Source organism: Epinephelus moara, chromosome 3 (assembly GCF_006386435.1).
Source record: "Epinephelus moara isolate mb chromosome 3, YSFRI_EMoa_1.0, whole genome shotgun sequence".
Taxonomy (NCBI): Eukaryota; Metazoa; Chordata; class Actinopteri; order Perciformes; family Serranidae; genus Epinephelus; species Epinephelus moara.
Genome location: NC_065508.1, coordinates 2,611,791 through 2,627,115, shown reverse-complemented (window position 1 = coordinate 2,627,115; position 15,325 = coordinate 2,611,791). Strand labels below are relative to the sequence as shown.

The 15,325-nt window shown below is 40.9% G+C and overlaps 2 protein-coding genes across 5 annotated transcripts in view; both read right to left on the bottom strand.

The window, feature by feature from the left end:
• The window catches only part of taf1 (TAF1 RNA polymerase II, TATA box binding protein (TBP)-associated factor), a 19,190-nt gene extending 14,952 nt beyond the window's left edge, over positions 1–4,238 (bottom strand). For all 3 annotated transcript variants that reach the window (XM_050040439.1, XM_050040441.1, XM_050040440.1), the window contains exons 1-10: positions 3,898–4,238; positions 3,355–3,469; positions 3,066–3,189; positions 2,499–2,615; positions 1,972–2,094; positions 1,540–1,781; positions 1,206–1,421; positions 863–1,105; positions 549–780; positions 271–378 (exon numbers count right to left, since the gene is read on the bottom strand). In XM_050040439.1, coding sequence (XP_049896396.1) covers positions 271–378; positions 549–780; positions 863–1,105; positions 1,206–1,421; positions 1,540–1,781; positions 1,972–2,094; positions 2,499–2,615; positions 3,066–3,189; positions 3,355–3,468 — 1,519 coding nt within the window. In that variant the 5' untranslated portion in view covers position 3,469; positions 3,898–4,238. The remainder of the gene's footprint in view (positions 1–270; positions 379–548; positions 781–862; positions 1,106–1,205; positions 1,422–1,539; positions 1,782–1,971; positions 2,095–2,498; positions 2,616–3,065; positions 3,190–3,354; positions 3,470–3,897) is intronic.
• Positions 4,239–7,429: 3,191 nt separating this feature from the next.
• fam76b (family with sequence similarity 76 member B) lies at positions 7,430–14,827 on the bottom strand. Of its 2 annotated transcripts, none has more exons than XM_050040762.1 (10): positions 14,291–14,827; positions 13,395–13,459; positions 13,241–13,295; positions 12,945–13,100; positions 12,669–12,856; positions 11,078–11,128; positions 10,892–10,969; positions 10,199–10,337; positions 9,994–10,095; positions 7,430–8,573 (listed from the first exon to the last, which is right to left on the bottom strand). In XM_050040762.1, exons 1-10 carry the CDS (start codon positions 14,375–14,377, stop codon positions 8,484–8,486), a joined length of 1,011 nt encoding a protein of 336 aa, XP_049896719.1. In that variant the 5' UTR covers positions 14,378–14,827; the 3' UTR covers positions 7,430–8,483. The 2 variants fall into 2 exon arrangements, with proteins under 2 accessions (XP_049896719.1, XP_049896720.1); XM_050040763.1 differs by having other exon boundaries at positions 10,199–10,334; positions 14,291–14,826.
• Between the last annotated feature and the right edge of the window lie 498 nt (positions 14,828–15,325).

Below are 15,325 nucleotides of genomic sequence, written 5' to 3'. Positions count from 1 at the left end.
ACCATCAGGACTATTGGCTTGAGTTTACAGCTGAGGATATCTGGCATGAGACTGGACCTTTGTGCAAAGTTTGGTGAGTTTTCACCAATGGGAAGTATGATTTCCTCGGAAGAAGAAAGAAGAAAGAAGAAAGAAGAAGAATACCTAGGATTACAATAGTGTCCTGGCAGCTTAGCTGCCCGGACCCTAATAAAGAGAATCAGAGGCTATCTGGAGATAAAAGGGTTAGGGGGATCTATCATGTGTATTGTGACCCAAAAATAAACTCACCTTGATTATCGTGGCTGTTTTTTTCCCGCTTAGAGCCAGAGATTGAAGAAGCTTTGGGCATAGGTGGAGGTGTAGGTGGCACCAACTGGGAATTGCTTCTCGTCAGACCTGTAAGATTACATAGATTATTATATTTATTTTACAAACATTAAATATTTATCACAGTGCTTAATCACTACAGTGTCTTTCAGGTTTTGTAAGACAGAATGCCATTTGGATCAAAAACATATATGCATATACTGCAAAAGTTACTCATGTATTTTTTCCTGGTGTCTCACCCTGCTGTGCGTTATAAGCATTTGCATTGCGGGTCATGCTAGATGGCAGCCATCCTGCCAAACTGGCTCGCTGAGTCTTTGTGCCCTTGTGTTTTACGTCCTCTCCATTCCAGATAATATCATCCTCCCATTTCAGTTGAGTGACCATCAGGAAGACTTCATTCTCGAGGGCGGATCTGTCCTTATCTTCATCCTCATTATCATCATTGTCGTCGCCGTCCAGCCTCTCAAACTAAAAATATTATGATACACATATCAGTCAAACAATCTGTATAATTCTTGTGTTACAGCTACAAATGTCCGTGTCTGCATACCTCATGTGCAGTCTCTGTTATTTCTTTAGGCATGTCCTGCGGCTGAGGTTCACTGGTGTGCTCGTCTTTTAGCTTGAAGCCATAGGTGAAGTTGCTTCCATCCTCAGAGACTCCTAGCATGTCGTACCAGAGCTGTGCTGGACCATATCTCCATTCTGCTACTTTCGGTCGAGACTCTGCCTCCTTGTCCCCATCGCCACAAGTTTGTGAGAACTTAGATTCTACTGGAGCCATCATGGTTATCTGGGCGGCACAGAAAAGTGTGTAAAGAGCTGGATACAATGACTTATTACTACCCACTGACATTAGAGCCTACAGTAGCCTGTAACACTGGAATACTTACCTCATCATCAGACAAACACTGCTCTGGGGGTGGAGGGGCCGCGTACTCGTAAAGCCATCCAGATTTCTTCTCCAGGCTCTGCTCTGTGGGCTCTCCTTCCGGAGGAGGAGTCCCAGGCTGAGGGTCTCTATGCTTCCGCTTCTTCTTTCTGCGGGCACTCCTCCAAACTGATGGCATGTTCTTTCCCGGACCAAACAGCCGTAAGAACCTGAGCACCTGGTAGTACATCAGAGAGACAGCAGGTGTCAGTGCACTACTTGGTATGATAAAATAAACCTTTAGCAAGTGTAATGACAAATCTCAGCTCAGGACAGTGCCTGCCAAGATGCTTTACCCTTCCAGGCCTGAACTCGGGGAAAAGCTCTGTGACACCTGGCAGGGCTTTGGCAGCATCTTTCTGCATGATACCAGCAAGAGGGAGGGTGAGCCTATCTGGGGGGCCTCCAGACCCCAAGCCCTGGCAAGGACGGTCAGTTTCTGACTCTGAGTCTGAGGAGCTGCTGAAGTCAACCTTATCAGCCGTAGATGATGGCGCAATGATGGAGGGCAGGATGATGCCATCACCCTCTTCCCCAGCTGTGAGGAGAGACAGTGACAGATCACAGCAGCAGCAGACACAATCAAACTTCATTATCAGATATGTGTGACCTAAAATACTTAGACCTAACCTGAATTGCTATTGCATTTACTATATGCTCAAGCGTAGTATGTGTTCTTCAGAGACTAAAACTGAATATAGCATCCATACTAATTAACATAAGCTTACCATTTGTGCTCTGAGAGGAGGGTTCCTCTTTCTTAGCAGCGGTGGGTAGACTCGGTGGTGGCGGAGGAGGCATAAGTTTAGAATCAATATCCTCGCAGTCAGCATCATAGTCATCCTCATCATCTAAGATTAAGAAATTTGAAAATGTTGATAAATGTTTACATTAAAATTAATATAAAAGTGAACAGTCCAACAAAATTTTGAAATCCTTGGTAGAGACGTATGAAAATGGTGTTAAAAAAACCATATGATGGAAAAATCAAAAACAGTGACAAGGTTTTACTTTGGCTGCGAAAAATGTTGTAATATTTATAAAATAAATAACTTCTTGTGTTTTTTAAAAAAGGTATGGAAAAATATTTTTATTTATAAAGATGAGATCAGGTTAATGCATCTTAAGAAAATAAAGTATCGACAAAAAGAAAAAAGCTAGGTGTGTTAGATGTAGTAAAGTTGGGTGTAATTTGTAATGAAGTCTAACAACAATCAGACACAAATATGACTCTGAACAGCTGTTAGTGGATCACCTGTTTTCCTGCTGGGCTGCAAAGACCCCATGGCCTGACGGTACTTCTTTGTCTCATCCTCAGCAACCTCACTGATGTCCGAATAATCAACTGCATCTTCTGTGCTTTTCACCCAACCTGGACAATGTGAAATATTGAAAATTACATGTCTGGGGAAATTAATGCAGTACAGTTCTTTTTAGTAGTTAAACTAGATAGATAGATAGATAGATAGATAGATACTTTATTAATTTATGCATTTCCCTAAGGAAATTAAGGCATCCAGTAGCTTATACAACAGCAACACAATACATCCTCACACAGGTGCAGAGAAATGTTCGCATAGGATAAATGTGCTTGATGATGACACTTACAAATTCCAGTAGGCTATGCATAGTGTATAATGTTTGCATAGTGCCAGGGATACTATTGAGTCTAGACAGCTATGAACAATGTTTGGAGTGCAAAAATTAAGTGGTGCCAAGTGCAAAATACTGCATCAGAAACATAATGACAAACTACCAGAATGACAACAAACATCCACAACACAGTATACAGCATAACAATTAAAGCATACTAAACACTAACCTTCTGCGTCCACACTTCCAGAGTCCCTGCTGTCCTCTTGATCATCCTCATCATTGGCAGTGATCTCTGTAATGAGTGAGCCAAGACCTAGATTTCCCAAACCAGCCAAATGCTTTTTGGACTCCTGGATGAGAAGAAACCACAGAATCAGAACAGGAAGTTGCAACAAGCAGTGACAAATACAAAATAACAAAACACTATACTACATATAATTTCCACCATGAGTTGTATTGTCTTAGTTTAAAAGCTATGCATAATGATAATAATATTAATAATGAAAAACACCCACATTGTCCAGAACACTGTCATCCTCCAGCTGTCCATCTTCATTGATGTTTCCAAAGAGGAAGCCAGTGATAGAGAAAGGACGGTCTTGGTCCTCGTCACTGTCTGAGTCCGACATACTGAACACACATTTACAACGACTTGCAGCATTAGTGAGAAACAGCACTGTAGTCCTTCAATGATCCTGACTGATGCATTCATACCAAACTCCATCAAGACTTCAAGTCAGAGTTATTTCCAGCTGCCTGTGTATCAACTGACCTTGCTAAATCAGGGTTTAGCAAACTTAGTTTACAGCATCAATACATACATGTTTACCTTTTCTTTACGGACACAAACACACGTGTTTTGACGTTAATGAGAGGATGCTATTCACAATACCATAAACAAGGGGCAATAACCTGCTTAAGCTGTGATACAGGACAATCTTGTGCTGTCTGTACTGCAATGGAGTAGGTTTACGTTAAGCTAACATTAGTTGCTTTTGTCAACTTTATATCTCGCAGGCCATATGAGTATAACAAAATATTAGAAATGACGCACTTACCTTTCGTAGCTGAACTTCAGATTTCGTTTGTGTTGGGGTCAGCCAGCTTGTTGTATCTGCTAAATATTGGAGCTAATCTGCTCCGAGCTGCAGAGCCAGGCAAAATAATGTTAGCCGAGTTAGCTAACGTTAATGTTCGTCAGACAAAATAACTTATAGTGCGTTAACTCAAAACTATTTAAACGTATGTTCTACATATACCGTAATAATCATTGTGGGGACAAAAGAAAAAACACAAAAAAAGTATTTAATTCAGCCTTTACATAGCTATATTCGGTAGAAACGTCTGTATTTATTTGCGAACCGGGAACTGGAGTGTACTGTGTAAGCTAAGCTAGTTAGCCACTAGCCAGCGGAAACTCCGAGTGACCCGGATGGAGAAAGTGAGGCATTCAAGTACGCCTTGTAACGTGGTAAACTGTCGTGTTTGCCATTTAGAGGCATACAAACGTTTATTTTAGAGAAATAAGAAGATGCAGCATACTTCAGTATCCGGAAAATATTATTTTGCAGAGTGTAAATAGGTATCACAGAAAGCCGCTGTATTTGCAAGATAAACCTACACTGTACTGCACTGAATGTGATGGATATACATGTGGTATGGTTGTTTCCCATTTTTCGTCTTTGCCACTTTTTGATTGTCTCTCTAGATGTTGCCAAACAAGTACCCCTCAAAATAAATGTTAAATAGGCCACTTGAAGCAGTTGTCTGCGTCCTGGACACAATATTGCAGTAAAAACAAGCAGGAAAAACTATAGGCAGGGACTTTTAGAGAGGTCATGACATGATCAATAAGGCCTGGGATTGCAGTGGTCAAGCTACACTAGTGGAGTCACTCTCTATGCTAAGTTAAATTTATAAAGTATTTTATGTATTTGAATAAACACCGGTAACATCTCTAATTTTGCTTAATTTCGTGCTCGACTGATTGAATATTTAAAAAGTCCCAGGATACAAAAGTACTTCACTTGACCTTCTGTGCGGTTTCAACACATTGGGGAGTTGATATTTCAAGTTGACACTTTCAGATCATTTGGAGTACAGTGAGCAGTCATCAAGATGTGTCTGAACTCTATCAAACATCTCAACACTTTAGAAACAAGATGTCAGCAGGAATTTTATGAGCAGTTCTCACTTGATGCATCATGTCAGCAGCCAGACGACACACAGTATTTGCAGCAGAGGTGGTGTTGAGCTCAGCATGTCAATGTAACCAGATGCATAAAACTGAATGCCAACACCAGGGACACATTTCTCTCATCCTTCCATCTCCCATAGAGGAGACTGAAGGGCTCCGATGTCCAGCCAGACTGTGGATGGATGGATGGATGGATGGGTGGGTGGGTGGATGGTATACTTCACTGATCCCAAATTGAGAGATTCTTACATTACCAACAGCAGGTTATGTCAGTATTGCACAGGGACAGTAAAACACAGTAATACACATATCACACTGGAAGAGAGAAATATAATGTCAATAGAAAAAAATTAACCTCAGCATACTGTAAAACTTTATTTAATAGCAGGGGCTATTATTTGCTTAAATCACTGAGATCAACAGGCCTGTATTTGGGAGAGGTCTTTAATTCTTTCACACAAAAGTGTTGCTCAGCAAAGATCAGAAATACAATCAAATTGTTTATTTAAACCAGTATGAATCTTTATTTTCTTCTTCTTCTTTCGGCTGTTCCCTTTAGGGGTCGCCACAGCGAATCATCTGCCTCCATCTAAACCTATCCTCCACATCCTCTTCTCTCACACCAGCTGACTTCATGTCCTCTTTCACTACATCCATATATCTCCTCTTTGGTCTTCCTCACAGCCTCTTGCCTGGCAGTTCCCACCTCAGCATCCTTTTACCGATATATTCACTATCCCTCCTCTGAGCATGTCCAAACCATCTCAATGCTTCTCTGACTTTATCTCCAAAACATCTAACATGAGCTGTCCCTCTGATGTACTCATTCCTGATCCTATCCATCCTCGTCACAAAAAGAAGCTCAACATCTTCATCTCTGCTACCTCCAGCTCTGCCTCCTGTCCTTTCTACTACTCTTCTATCACACATCACACCTGACACTTTTCTCCACCCGTTCCAACCTGCTTGCACATTTCTTGTTTAAAAATTAGGGTTCAGATAATAAAGAAATTGTAAATAATTAGATCTAGGTACAACACCCAGCACAGACACAACACCACTTTATCCTGTTAAAACAATACTAGGAACTTGGATTAATTTTTATGAAAAACCCTTTTGATCTGAGGACCCTACTGGACCAAAGAAGTATGAATAAATTTATTACATTAAATTACAGGGTAATCAAGGAATGGACACAAAATTTGAGGTAGCCAACAACCTGGTTTGTACATCTGAAGAACTTCTACAAAAAAAAAAGAAAAAAGAACCAACTGGCAACCAGAGCAGGCGTCTAATGAGACAGGTGTTTATGTCAAAATGTGTAGCCACATGGGGTAGTAAGAGGGAGTAGGCGTTTCATTGAAGTTTTAAGGTACTCAATAAGTATGAGATGTCTATAAATAGTACATACATATACATATATATATATATATATATATATATATATATATATAAGAATATACCATAATACACTACTAAAATACAAATATTAAAACATAAAATGTATGCATAAGATAAAATACTGGTGATCCATACATTACACAATGTGTAAATTTGTTGACGTTTTACTTTAGGAATGCAGTGAGGTAGAGTGGGAGAATGAAATGTGCCAATTCACCATGTGCAAAATTTATTAAAGAGCAAACAGAGTGAAGTTCAGTCGGGACAGAAACCTATAAAGATGACAGCTGCTGTTAGATAGAAGTGCAGAGTTGTTATTGCTTTGGGCAGGAAAGATTTCCTCTATCGGCTCTTGTGACAGTGAAGCGGAACCAGTCTGTCAGAAAAAGAGCTCCGCTGTCTGTCCAGTAGGTGTCACGGAGGCTGGTCAGGATTATCCATCATAGTTAAGTTTGTTCAGTGTCCACCTCTTCACCACAGCTTCACATGTATCTGGTTTGCAGCCAATCACAGAGCCAGTCGTCTGAATTAGTTTATTAAGTCTGCTCCCCCAGCTGACTACAGTGCAGTACAGTGTGCTGGCTACAACAGAAGGTTTCCAGCACCTTGCTGTGTGCATTAAAGGGTGTTAGCTTCCTCAGGAAAGAGTCTGCTTATCTCCTTCATATATACAGCCTCATTATTGGTCTTCCAATGCAGTCTGCTGTCTGTGTGCCCAGGTACGTGCAGTCCTCCACCACGTCAACACCCTCTCGCAGAATACACAGTGGTTGTGATGCCGTCCTCTTCCTTTTGAAGTCACTCACCATCTCCTTGTTCTTTGCCATGTTCAGAAGTAGATGATTTCATCCACCCTACTCCATAAACAGTCCACCAGTGCTCTGTACTCCTCCTCCCATCCATCACTTATACACCCAACAGTCATCAGAAGACATGTCCCAAACATCTCAAACTTAAACACACATATATGGTCAATAAAAACAAACACACAGTAACAGTTTAGCCAGTTTTAATAGTTTTAAAACACTTGGTTTGGAAAAAAGTACAAAAGTGATCCTGGACGCCACAGTATGAAATCAGCCCAATAATGCAAGGTGATAGGTGTGTTCCTTTAAAAAGCATCTTCTACAGACATGTTAATTTCAACTGGCCTTACCATACACATACTGTACTCACTAAAACAGATACAAGCAATAGTTTAAATACAATGGCTGACCCCAGTAATACATTTACAAGTGATTCTTAAAAAACTAATTAAAAGGGAGGGAAAAAAGAAGTCTGACCACAATGCCAACCGGTGTCTGGCAGTAAAATCATGCAGTATTACAATCGTTCCACTAAAGAGAAACAGCAAATCACTACAGCTGTCACACAGTGAGAAAGAGGGCAGCCAAGAGGTGTCTCTCTGTAAGACAGTCTTTCAAAGTCTTCATTGGTTGTTTATGAATTGTTATTGAGAGGGTTCTCTACTGTTGAGCAGCAGCTCAGTGGTCACCCTTCCCATGTTTGCATACATTGTAAAGTTGCGCAGGGTCTCTCCGCTAAGGAGAACTTGTCTTCCACAATCGCATCAATTTAGAAAAATATAACTAATTGCTATTGAAGAAAATCCCAAAATGTGGAATATTCTCTGAGTATGTTGTGAAGAAATAAAAAAGCCAAGAAATACAGTTGAATAAATAAATTGCATGACATCCATAAAATTAAGTGGATACACTGAGTTGACAGAATGCTATCCACATATGCACACCATGCTTTCTGTTTTGGCCCGGCAGTGTTAAAAACGAGGGCTCCGTCCTCTACCCCGTTCAAAGTCGCATCCTATGAACCAGTGGAAAAAGTCGCCATAAAATATCTAAAATATGCTGACATTTAGAGAAAGGTTTCTTTGATTCAACAATTGATTGCCATGTACAACATGGTCTCTGTCTTTACCAATCAAGAAGTAATCGATGTTGATGGCAATGAGGAAACACAGGAGAGAGACTTTCACAGTGTTACAACAATGAAGCCGCTCTTTGTTGTTACCCGTTTGCCGGCCTATTGTTAGGGCAACAGCAGTGAACTTCCTGTCCGGTCAAACTTTTTTCCTTTAGAGAGGGCAGCCACTTGTTTCATCAGCTCCCTGTTCTTGCTCTGTGGAAACAAATGATAAACGATGTTAGGAATTAGATGCGTAGTTCTGAACTTTTTAACACCTTAGTGGGGGCATTTATGAAATCAAAATGCACATTTACATTGCAATATACCTGAAATCTTGGTTGTGATTTGAATGGCAGCAAACACACTAGCTGGCTTTAGGACACTGTGGTTTTAAGCATTTACTTTGTCACCTACGCACTCATTATTCATCCAGGTTTTGCCCAACATGGGCTTTCTTCAAAGGTTTAGACTGTACTGATAAAAACACCTTTGGGAACAAGTCAATCAGAGTCACACTCAAAAAAAAAAACAGAAACCATATCGAGAAAAAAATAACACCAGTGTTTGACAGGAAATGGCTTAACTGACACGTTGAATCCAGAACAACAGACCGCAAACTTATGCAACATGTGAATCATCCCAGGCACATCATAGGGCACACAAGCATGATATGGGTCCAGATACTGACTGACATGTTAAGCAATATTTTCACAATAGTTGTAGCTACTCGCGTGGTCATTTCTGAATAAATCACATACAACAGTTACAGCTGCGGATCATCATGCAGTGTTTCTCCAACATGCCCCCTATGTAACTTCATGTATCCCTACAAACCTAAATGCTATTGTATGCAGTATTCAGATGGAACCGGTGTGCAGAACAACGTGTGCTGAACAAATGAAAATTGTGATGTTAATTGTTTCTAAAAATATGACTGATAATAGATGAGTTGGCAAAATTACAGAGAATGGGGTGTGTACTCCTTTGCATTGTCCTCTCTAGTGCATGAGAGTTTTTTAAATTCCATTAGTGATGTTTGAATATTCACACAATAAGAAGACAATATGGTTTTAAGTACAAATACGTGAAACAATCCTCATAGGAATGGATATTTAGATAGGACTTGTTTTGACTGAGGTTATTTCTACTGCTTTTAGGCGGAGATAAAAGGAGCTGGTATTTGACCTGATGTGAGTGAATGTCAGTGATGGGCTGAACTAAAATTAAACACATGCTTTAAAAGATGATTATGTGACCACACCTCCTTGGAACCTGCACATCAGAACATCTGGACTCTGTAAATCTCTTCAAACCCATATGAGCTCTTAAGATACAGAGAATAAGTATATAAACAAGTATATTTACAGGATTAATATATTAATGAACACAGCAACGTGCCTTTACAAACTGATACAGTGAATACAATGTTAAAGTTCTTTTAGCTGCTGACACCTTTTGCAACACCACTAGTTAGCTGGAGAATGTTTTACTGTGGTAGAAACAGGACAACATAAAGAAATAAAAACAAGAACCTAATCACAAACTATTCCACAGCAAATTTTAACTAGAGACCGTGAGTGGTGTTGAAGATAACAATTTGTGGTTTGTTACGTGTGCATTTGTAGTTTCCTACCTGTTGTTGCTCCATAGACTCTTTGTGCGATTTCTCCATTTGATTCATCTTCACTCTCATGTTGGATTCCTGGTACTGGAAGTCTGCTTTGAGCTCTGTGAGCTGCAGGGGAAATCATAATCAGTACATCTAACCAACACAAGCGACCAACAGTGATGCCACTTTGACACATTAGTGCCAGAGGTCAATCAGCCTGATAGCCCACCTTTCGGTCCTTCTCGAGAATGGTTTGATCCCTTTGCTGCAGGAGTCTCTTCAGTGACATCACTTCCTCTTTCAGCTGGCTGATGAGAATGAAGTTGTCTGTTCCTCCAGAATCCATCGACTGGGTGATGGAACTACTGCTGGGAGAAAGGACAGAGCATGAGGCTAGTAAAGACATGAGTAGTTAAAGGTATACTACACAGGAATTGTCAGCAGGAGTGAAAGTCAACCCCAGATTCACTCTCATTTAGGGACGAGCTTTGTCCCCTCTGCATTTCACCTCGCTATATTTGCGTTTTTTCCCTGCGATATAACCTCTATTTTTTTTGCTTCCTCTTGGGTGCATGTTGCTTACTGTCTGGCACCTGCTTTCTAACTTTTTATAAAGTCCAGACCATACCTGCTCACTACAGCCAGGAACGTCACAGACACAGCATAATATGAAGGAAATAAGAAGATACAGGCAGAGAGCAGAGTCCGTACACTGCCACTCACTTCTACACTTAACACTACTTTACACTAAATTTTCAGATCAAACTTTTTTGGAGAATACACACCAAAAGTATACCATGAACTAACATGTTGCAGAAAAGGAATAGCCAAAATTATTTCAAAAGTAGCGACCATTTTAATATCACCAAAGATTTAAGTAAAGCCCTAATGCTTTTCTAAACGAGTTCAACACTTATCATACCTGTCCCCGTTGGATGGCTTCATCTCCAGTTTTGGTTTTTTCTTTGGAGTCTCCTTCTGGATTGAAGAAGATTTATGGCTGCAATAAAAATCAAAATAGCGATGTACAATGTGGGCCTAAAAACTCATTAAATGTATTGTTTTATGATAATATATGATGCAGTTCAAATGAGAGGGAAAGTTTTACCTCTGCTTCCACAGTCCCTGCTCTTGCTCAGGACTCAAGCTCCCACTCAGTCTGTGAAAGAGAACACAGCGGTCAGTCGGCTAGATCCAGTGTTCTAGTTTACATTGCTTCATTTAACTCAGTAACCTGCAAAAAAGTTTTGCAACGAATCAAAATATATTTATATAAATTCATAGCTAGGGGTATAAAATGAACTAAACGCAGGCGGGCAGCAAGTAAGACAGAAAATAGTCATAGGTGCCTGAGTTGGCCGTGTGGATGCTCACAAACTTCTGTCTGACCTGACAACTATCACAGGACAGACTGACAAAATGTGAGGACGTCTGACAAAACATCATTACTCTGAATATATGGACAGAGGATAACCGAAAAATCAGTTGTCTTTGTGTCTTTGCATGACATCATAACATGAGAAATGTTTAATTACGGGTCGGATCGTGGGACTTATATCAAGGGGTTGGGGCGGGTCCAAATTTGACTTGGAGATAATTACCAGTACGGGGTCAGTTCCAGTGCTGAGCTTTTTGAGTGCGGATTTGAAAAACTGGACCTGCAGGGAACTCTGCCACAGAGTAGCATAAAAAATATGAAAATCCTTTCACTATTCTGTGTTAAAAAATTGCTGATGGGCGATGTTATTGCCACTAGGAGGAGGGAGCAGGAGGGGTATAAATGTTACGATCGATTTAAATGTGCATTTGTCCATTTTAAATATGTTTTGGATTTCTAGTTGTAAGTAATAATGGCACTTGTTATCTAAATGTATGAGCCGTTTAAAAATACTTTTAGTACCTTAATAATAACATTCTTATTAGGGTAGCAGTAGTAAATGTATTTGTTTTCATTAAATAATTTATTCTTGTTGTGGCAAAAAAGGCCCAGTTAAGGTCGGATCAGACACAGATTTGTACTTAGATTAAACAACCTTCAATGGGGCAAGATAATAAGAGCAGAATGTTCCAAAACAATTCACACGCACACACACACCCACACCCACTCTAAGGAGGCGTATAAGAATGTTTGTTGAACTGTTCTGGAGGACTGCCTTATTGCTGCGAGGTGTGTGAAGTTGTAAGCTGCGTTTACCGATGGCTGTGAACTGACCTCATGTCATCGAGTCGTTTTTTCAACATTCTCTGTCTTGCATTTTTTAAATTATAATTAACGTTAGAATTTAACTTGGATTAAATATATCATCAAGTGTGGCTCAGCGTCTGATGAAGCTCTGAAATACAGGAACCTTTTGGTTTTCTGCAGGCAAAATAGTTCAAGTTATGTGAATAAACATTTGTAAAAGAGTGTGAACATTTTAAATATTTAAACATTACATTTATTTAATAGCAATGTCTCCTCCATTCAAACAACTCCTGCTGATTTACCAGGCTCAGCAGGCGGACGTGCTGCTTCACCAGAAACATCTCTAGATGCACAGCAGGGCGCAGATTCTAAAGATTATTTTTTATAACATCTAAGTTCTGATATTGAGTTATTTAAAATTGCTTTAATATTGGCGTAGGAGGAACAAATCGCCAATTTTAATCGTTGATATACCATATGATCAGTTAAAACAGTGACACAAGAGAGGTTATACTTGTGATGGGAGCTGCTGTGTCTGTGTTGGTGGTGGTGATGGTGATGATGGTGAGGTCTGGAGTGGTGGTCTTTCTCGTTCAGGGATGAGGAGTTGGAGGAGCCGAAGCCCTTCCTCTGCTCCTTGGTCTTCTGCAGGACACGCCGGTAGGACAGAGTACAGAGCCAGCACAGCAGTTTCCCGTCCACCTGTAGCACAAGTAGGAGACAGTAGCTCATAAGGTGTGCTGTTACACATTCACAGTCAAATGCGACTGTACGTGTGTGGTGTTCATACCTTTCTCCTGCCCTCCTCCTTACGGTCAAAAGCGCATTGCTGTTTGCACTGCTCACAGGTCTGTGGGGGTCCATACTTCTTCTCTGAGTTAGTACAGCGCTGGCACTTTGTCCCGATAAAAGCTGCGATGATGTTACAGTACTGGCAGGGCTTGGGCTGCAAAGACAAACGACATAAGAACATGTTGAATGTGCATTTACATATGATGGATGATAAAAAGTCCACCAACATGAACTCAATAAACATAACTGGAGTTCAAGGTGCTTCAGGAAAAACAGGAGAGACTTGTTACTCACTGTTCCAAACTGTTTGACATTCTGAGCACACTTCTTGCAGATTGTATTGGTTTTACTGTGAAGACGTCCAAAACAAAAGGCATTAAGACAAAGACGTTCACTATTAACAACTTTAATCGACTGTGAAATTCTTCACGAGGAGCACATTTCTCACCTCTCCTGCTGGAACTCAGATCTGCAGTACGTGCACTTCACTATCGGATGTGCGATGCGACACTCCTGTGGGAACAAAACAAAGACATATTCTCGTGAGCGTGAGAAATCACAACGGCCACATCAGAAACAAGACCGCCTCATGACTCCTTGTGTATGGCATGAGAACTTGATGTTTGTTGCGCAACACCTCTTGGCTTCATCATCAGTGGAAATACCGACACTTGACTTTTGGGTGTATAGAAGAAGTGAGGACTACTTTGTATTGTAACTGCGTTTGAACAGTCAAGGCAACATCCTGCAGCTGGGCAGTGTCGGAAAAGTCAGCAAAGTTAACCAGAGCCACTGCTGGATAACTTCAGATGGTATTCTTTAATACTTAAAATAAGAGAAATCTATATGTTGACTTGGTGCTTTAGGTATACTGTGCAAAGGAAAGATCTGTGAATATTCAGGGGAAACCTCTCTGGTGCTGGAAGGATGTTTTTAAAGTGATAAGACCATCATTTTATCTTTGCTCCCTGTTTTGAAAAGCAGTGCAGTCAGAGAAGTAGAGAAAGGCTCTACAAGAGCAACAAGTTAGCATGTGCATACACAGACGGCTATTCTTAAAAGCACGATTGAGCTACTGGTGAGCGGGTAAAGATGCAGCATGAATGTGTTATTACTCTTTAATACACAGGACAGTGGTAGGGAATGACCTAAACAAGATTAGTCACTGTATTAGCGCACATAAATGCTGTTACATAATCTGAGCCTGCCTAACTTGTCGTAACACCATCACACCATGTCGACAGTAACACTCGTAAACAGCATCATTCTGTACGATGGGGATTGTTAGTGTGTCTTGTTTGCAGGCATCCTCGATCACACACACACACACACACACTCATTTACCTTGCACAGCTGCTGGCCCTGCGACAGCTCCTCGAAGGGGTACCGCTGGTTACACTTCGTACAGGCGTAAAGAGCCGATGTTGCCATTCTCGCCCAACTAATGTCACCGAGCTAGAAGAGGTTAGCAGAGTCCAGCTGCAAACTGAACGGATTAACGACGCTATTTCCTTTCAAGCCGCTTCCTAATTGAGAACTAAAAAGACACACACACATACACAGTGTTGGCATCCAGTGTTAGCTAACGTTAGCTAGCTCGGCTAGGTAGCGTAGGGCAACACAGAAATAGCTTAGCTGGAGGGAGCAGGCGAAGAACAATAAACTCCAAATATTTGTGATCTTCCGCTGCTCGTGCGTTACCCGACCTCACTGACTTGAGCTCAATCGTTAGTTACGCCGCCACACAAGCGACCCGTTAACGTATATCTGGCTATTTATGTTAAGTTTCCACTGTTCTCGCCAAGAAAGGTATTTTCCTGTTTTCCTTCTCTCTTTTTGTATCAACGCCGTCGTCGTCATGTAACCGGAAGTGGTCGACGGCTCCAGACGAAGAAAGGAAACCTATCGCGACACAACAGCCGGCCGCGGGATTCACATTTTGAAATGTGCAGAGCCAATCACGTGTCTGCATTCACTCAACAAAGCTGTACATCAAGTATGAACATGTCTTTAACTTGCGCAGTTTTAACTAGTGTAATCACTGAAGTCACGACGACTTCAGACCTCATTCCTCTGGTGGGCGCTGCAGACACAAGGACAGCTTGTTCCCACTGACTGTCACCCTGATGAAGAGCTAATAATCACTGTCAGTCAACTTCAATAACCCTGGAACACCATCACATCCACTTATTATACTTATTATATTCATACTGTCACTGTCACTTGTTTATTGGATAGATAGATAGATAGATAGATAGATAGATAGACCCATCAGTCATAGCATTAAAGGGATAGTGCACTCAAAAATGAAAATTCAGCCATTATCTACTCACCCATATGCCGAGGGAGGCTCAGGTGAAGTTTTAGAGTCCTCACATC

Coding starts and splice junctions, on each gene's coding strand:
- fam76b (XM_050040762.1), bottom strand. CDS start 14,377: ATGGCAACATCGGCTCTTTACGCCTGTACGAAGTGTAACCAGCGGTAC. Junction 12,857..12,944: donor AGGAGGAGGGCAGGAGAAAG/GTATGAACACCA, acceptor CTTGTGCTACAG/GTGGACGGGAAACTGCTGTG. Junction 11,129..12,668: donor CACAGCAGCTCCCATCACAA/GTATAACCTCTC, acceptor TCTCTTTCACAG/ACTGAGTGGGAGCTTGAGTC.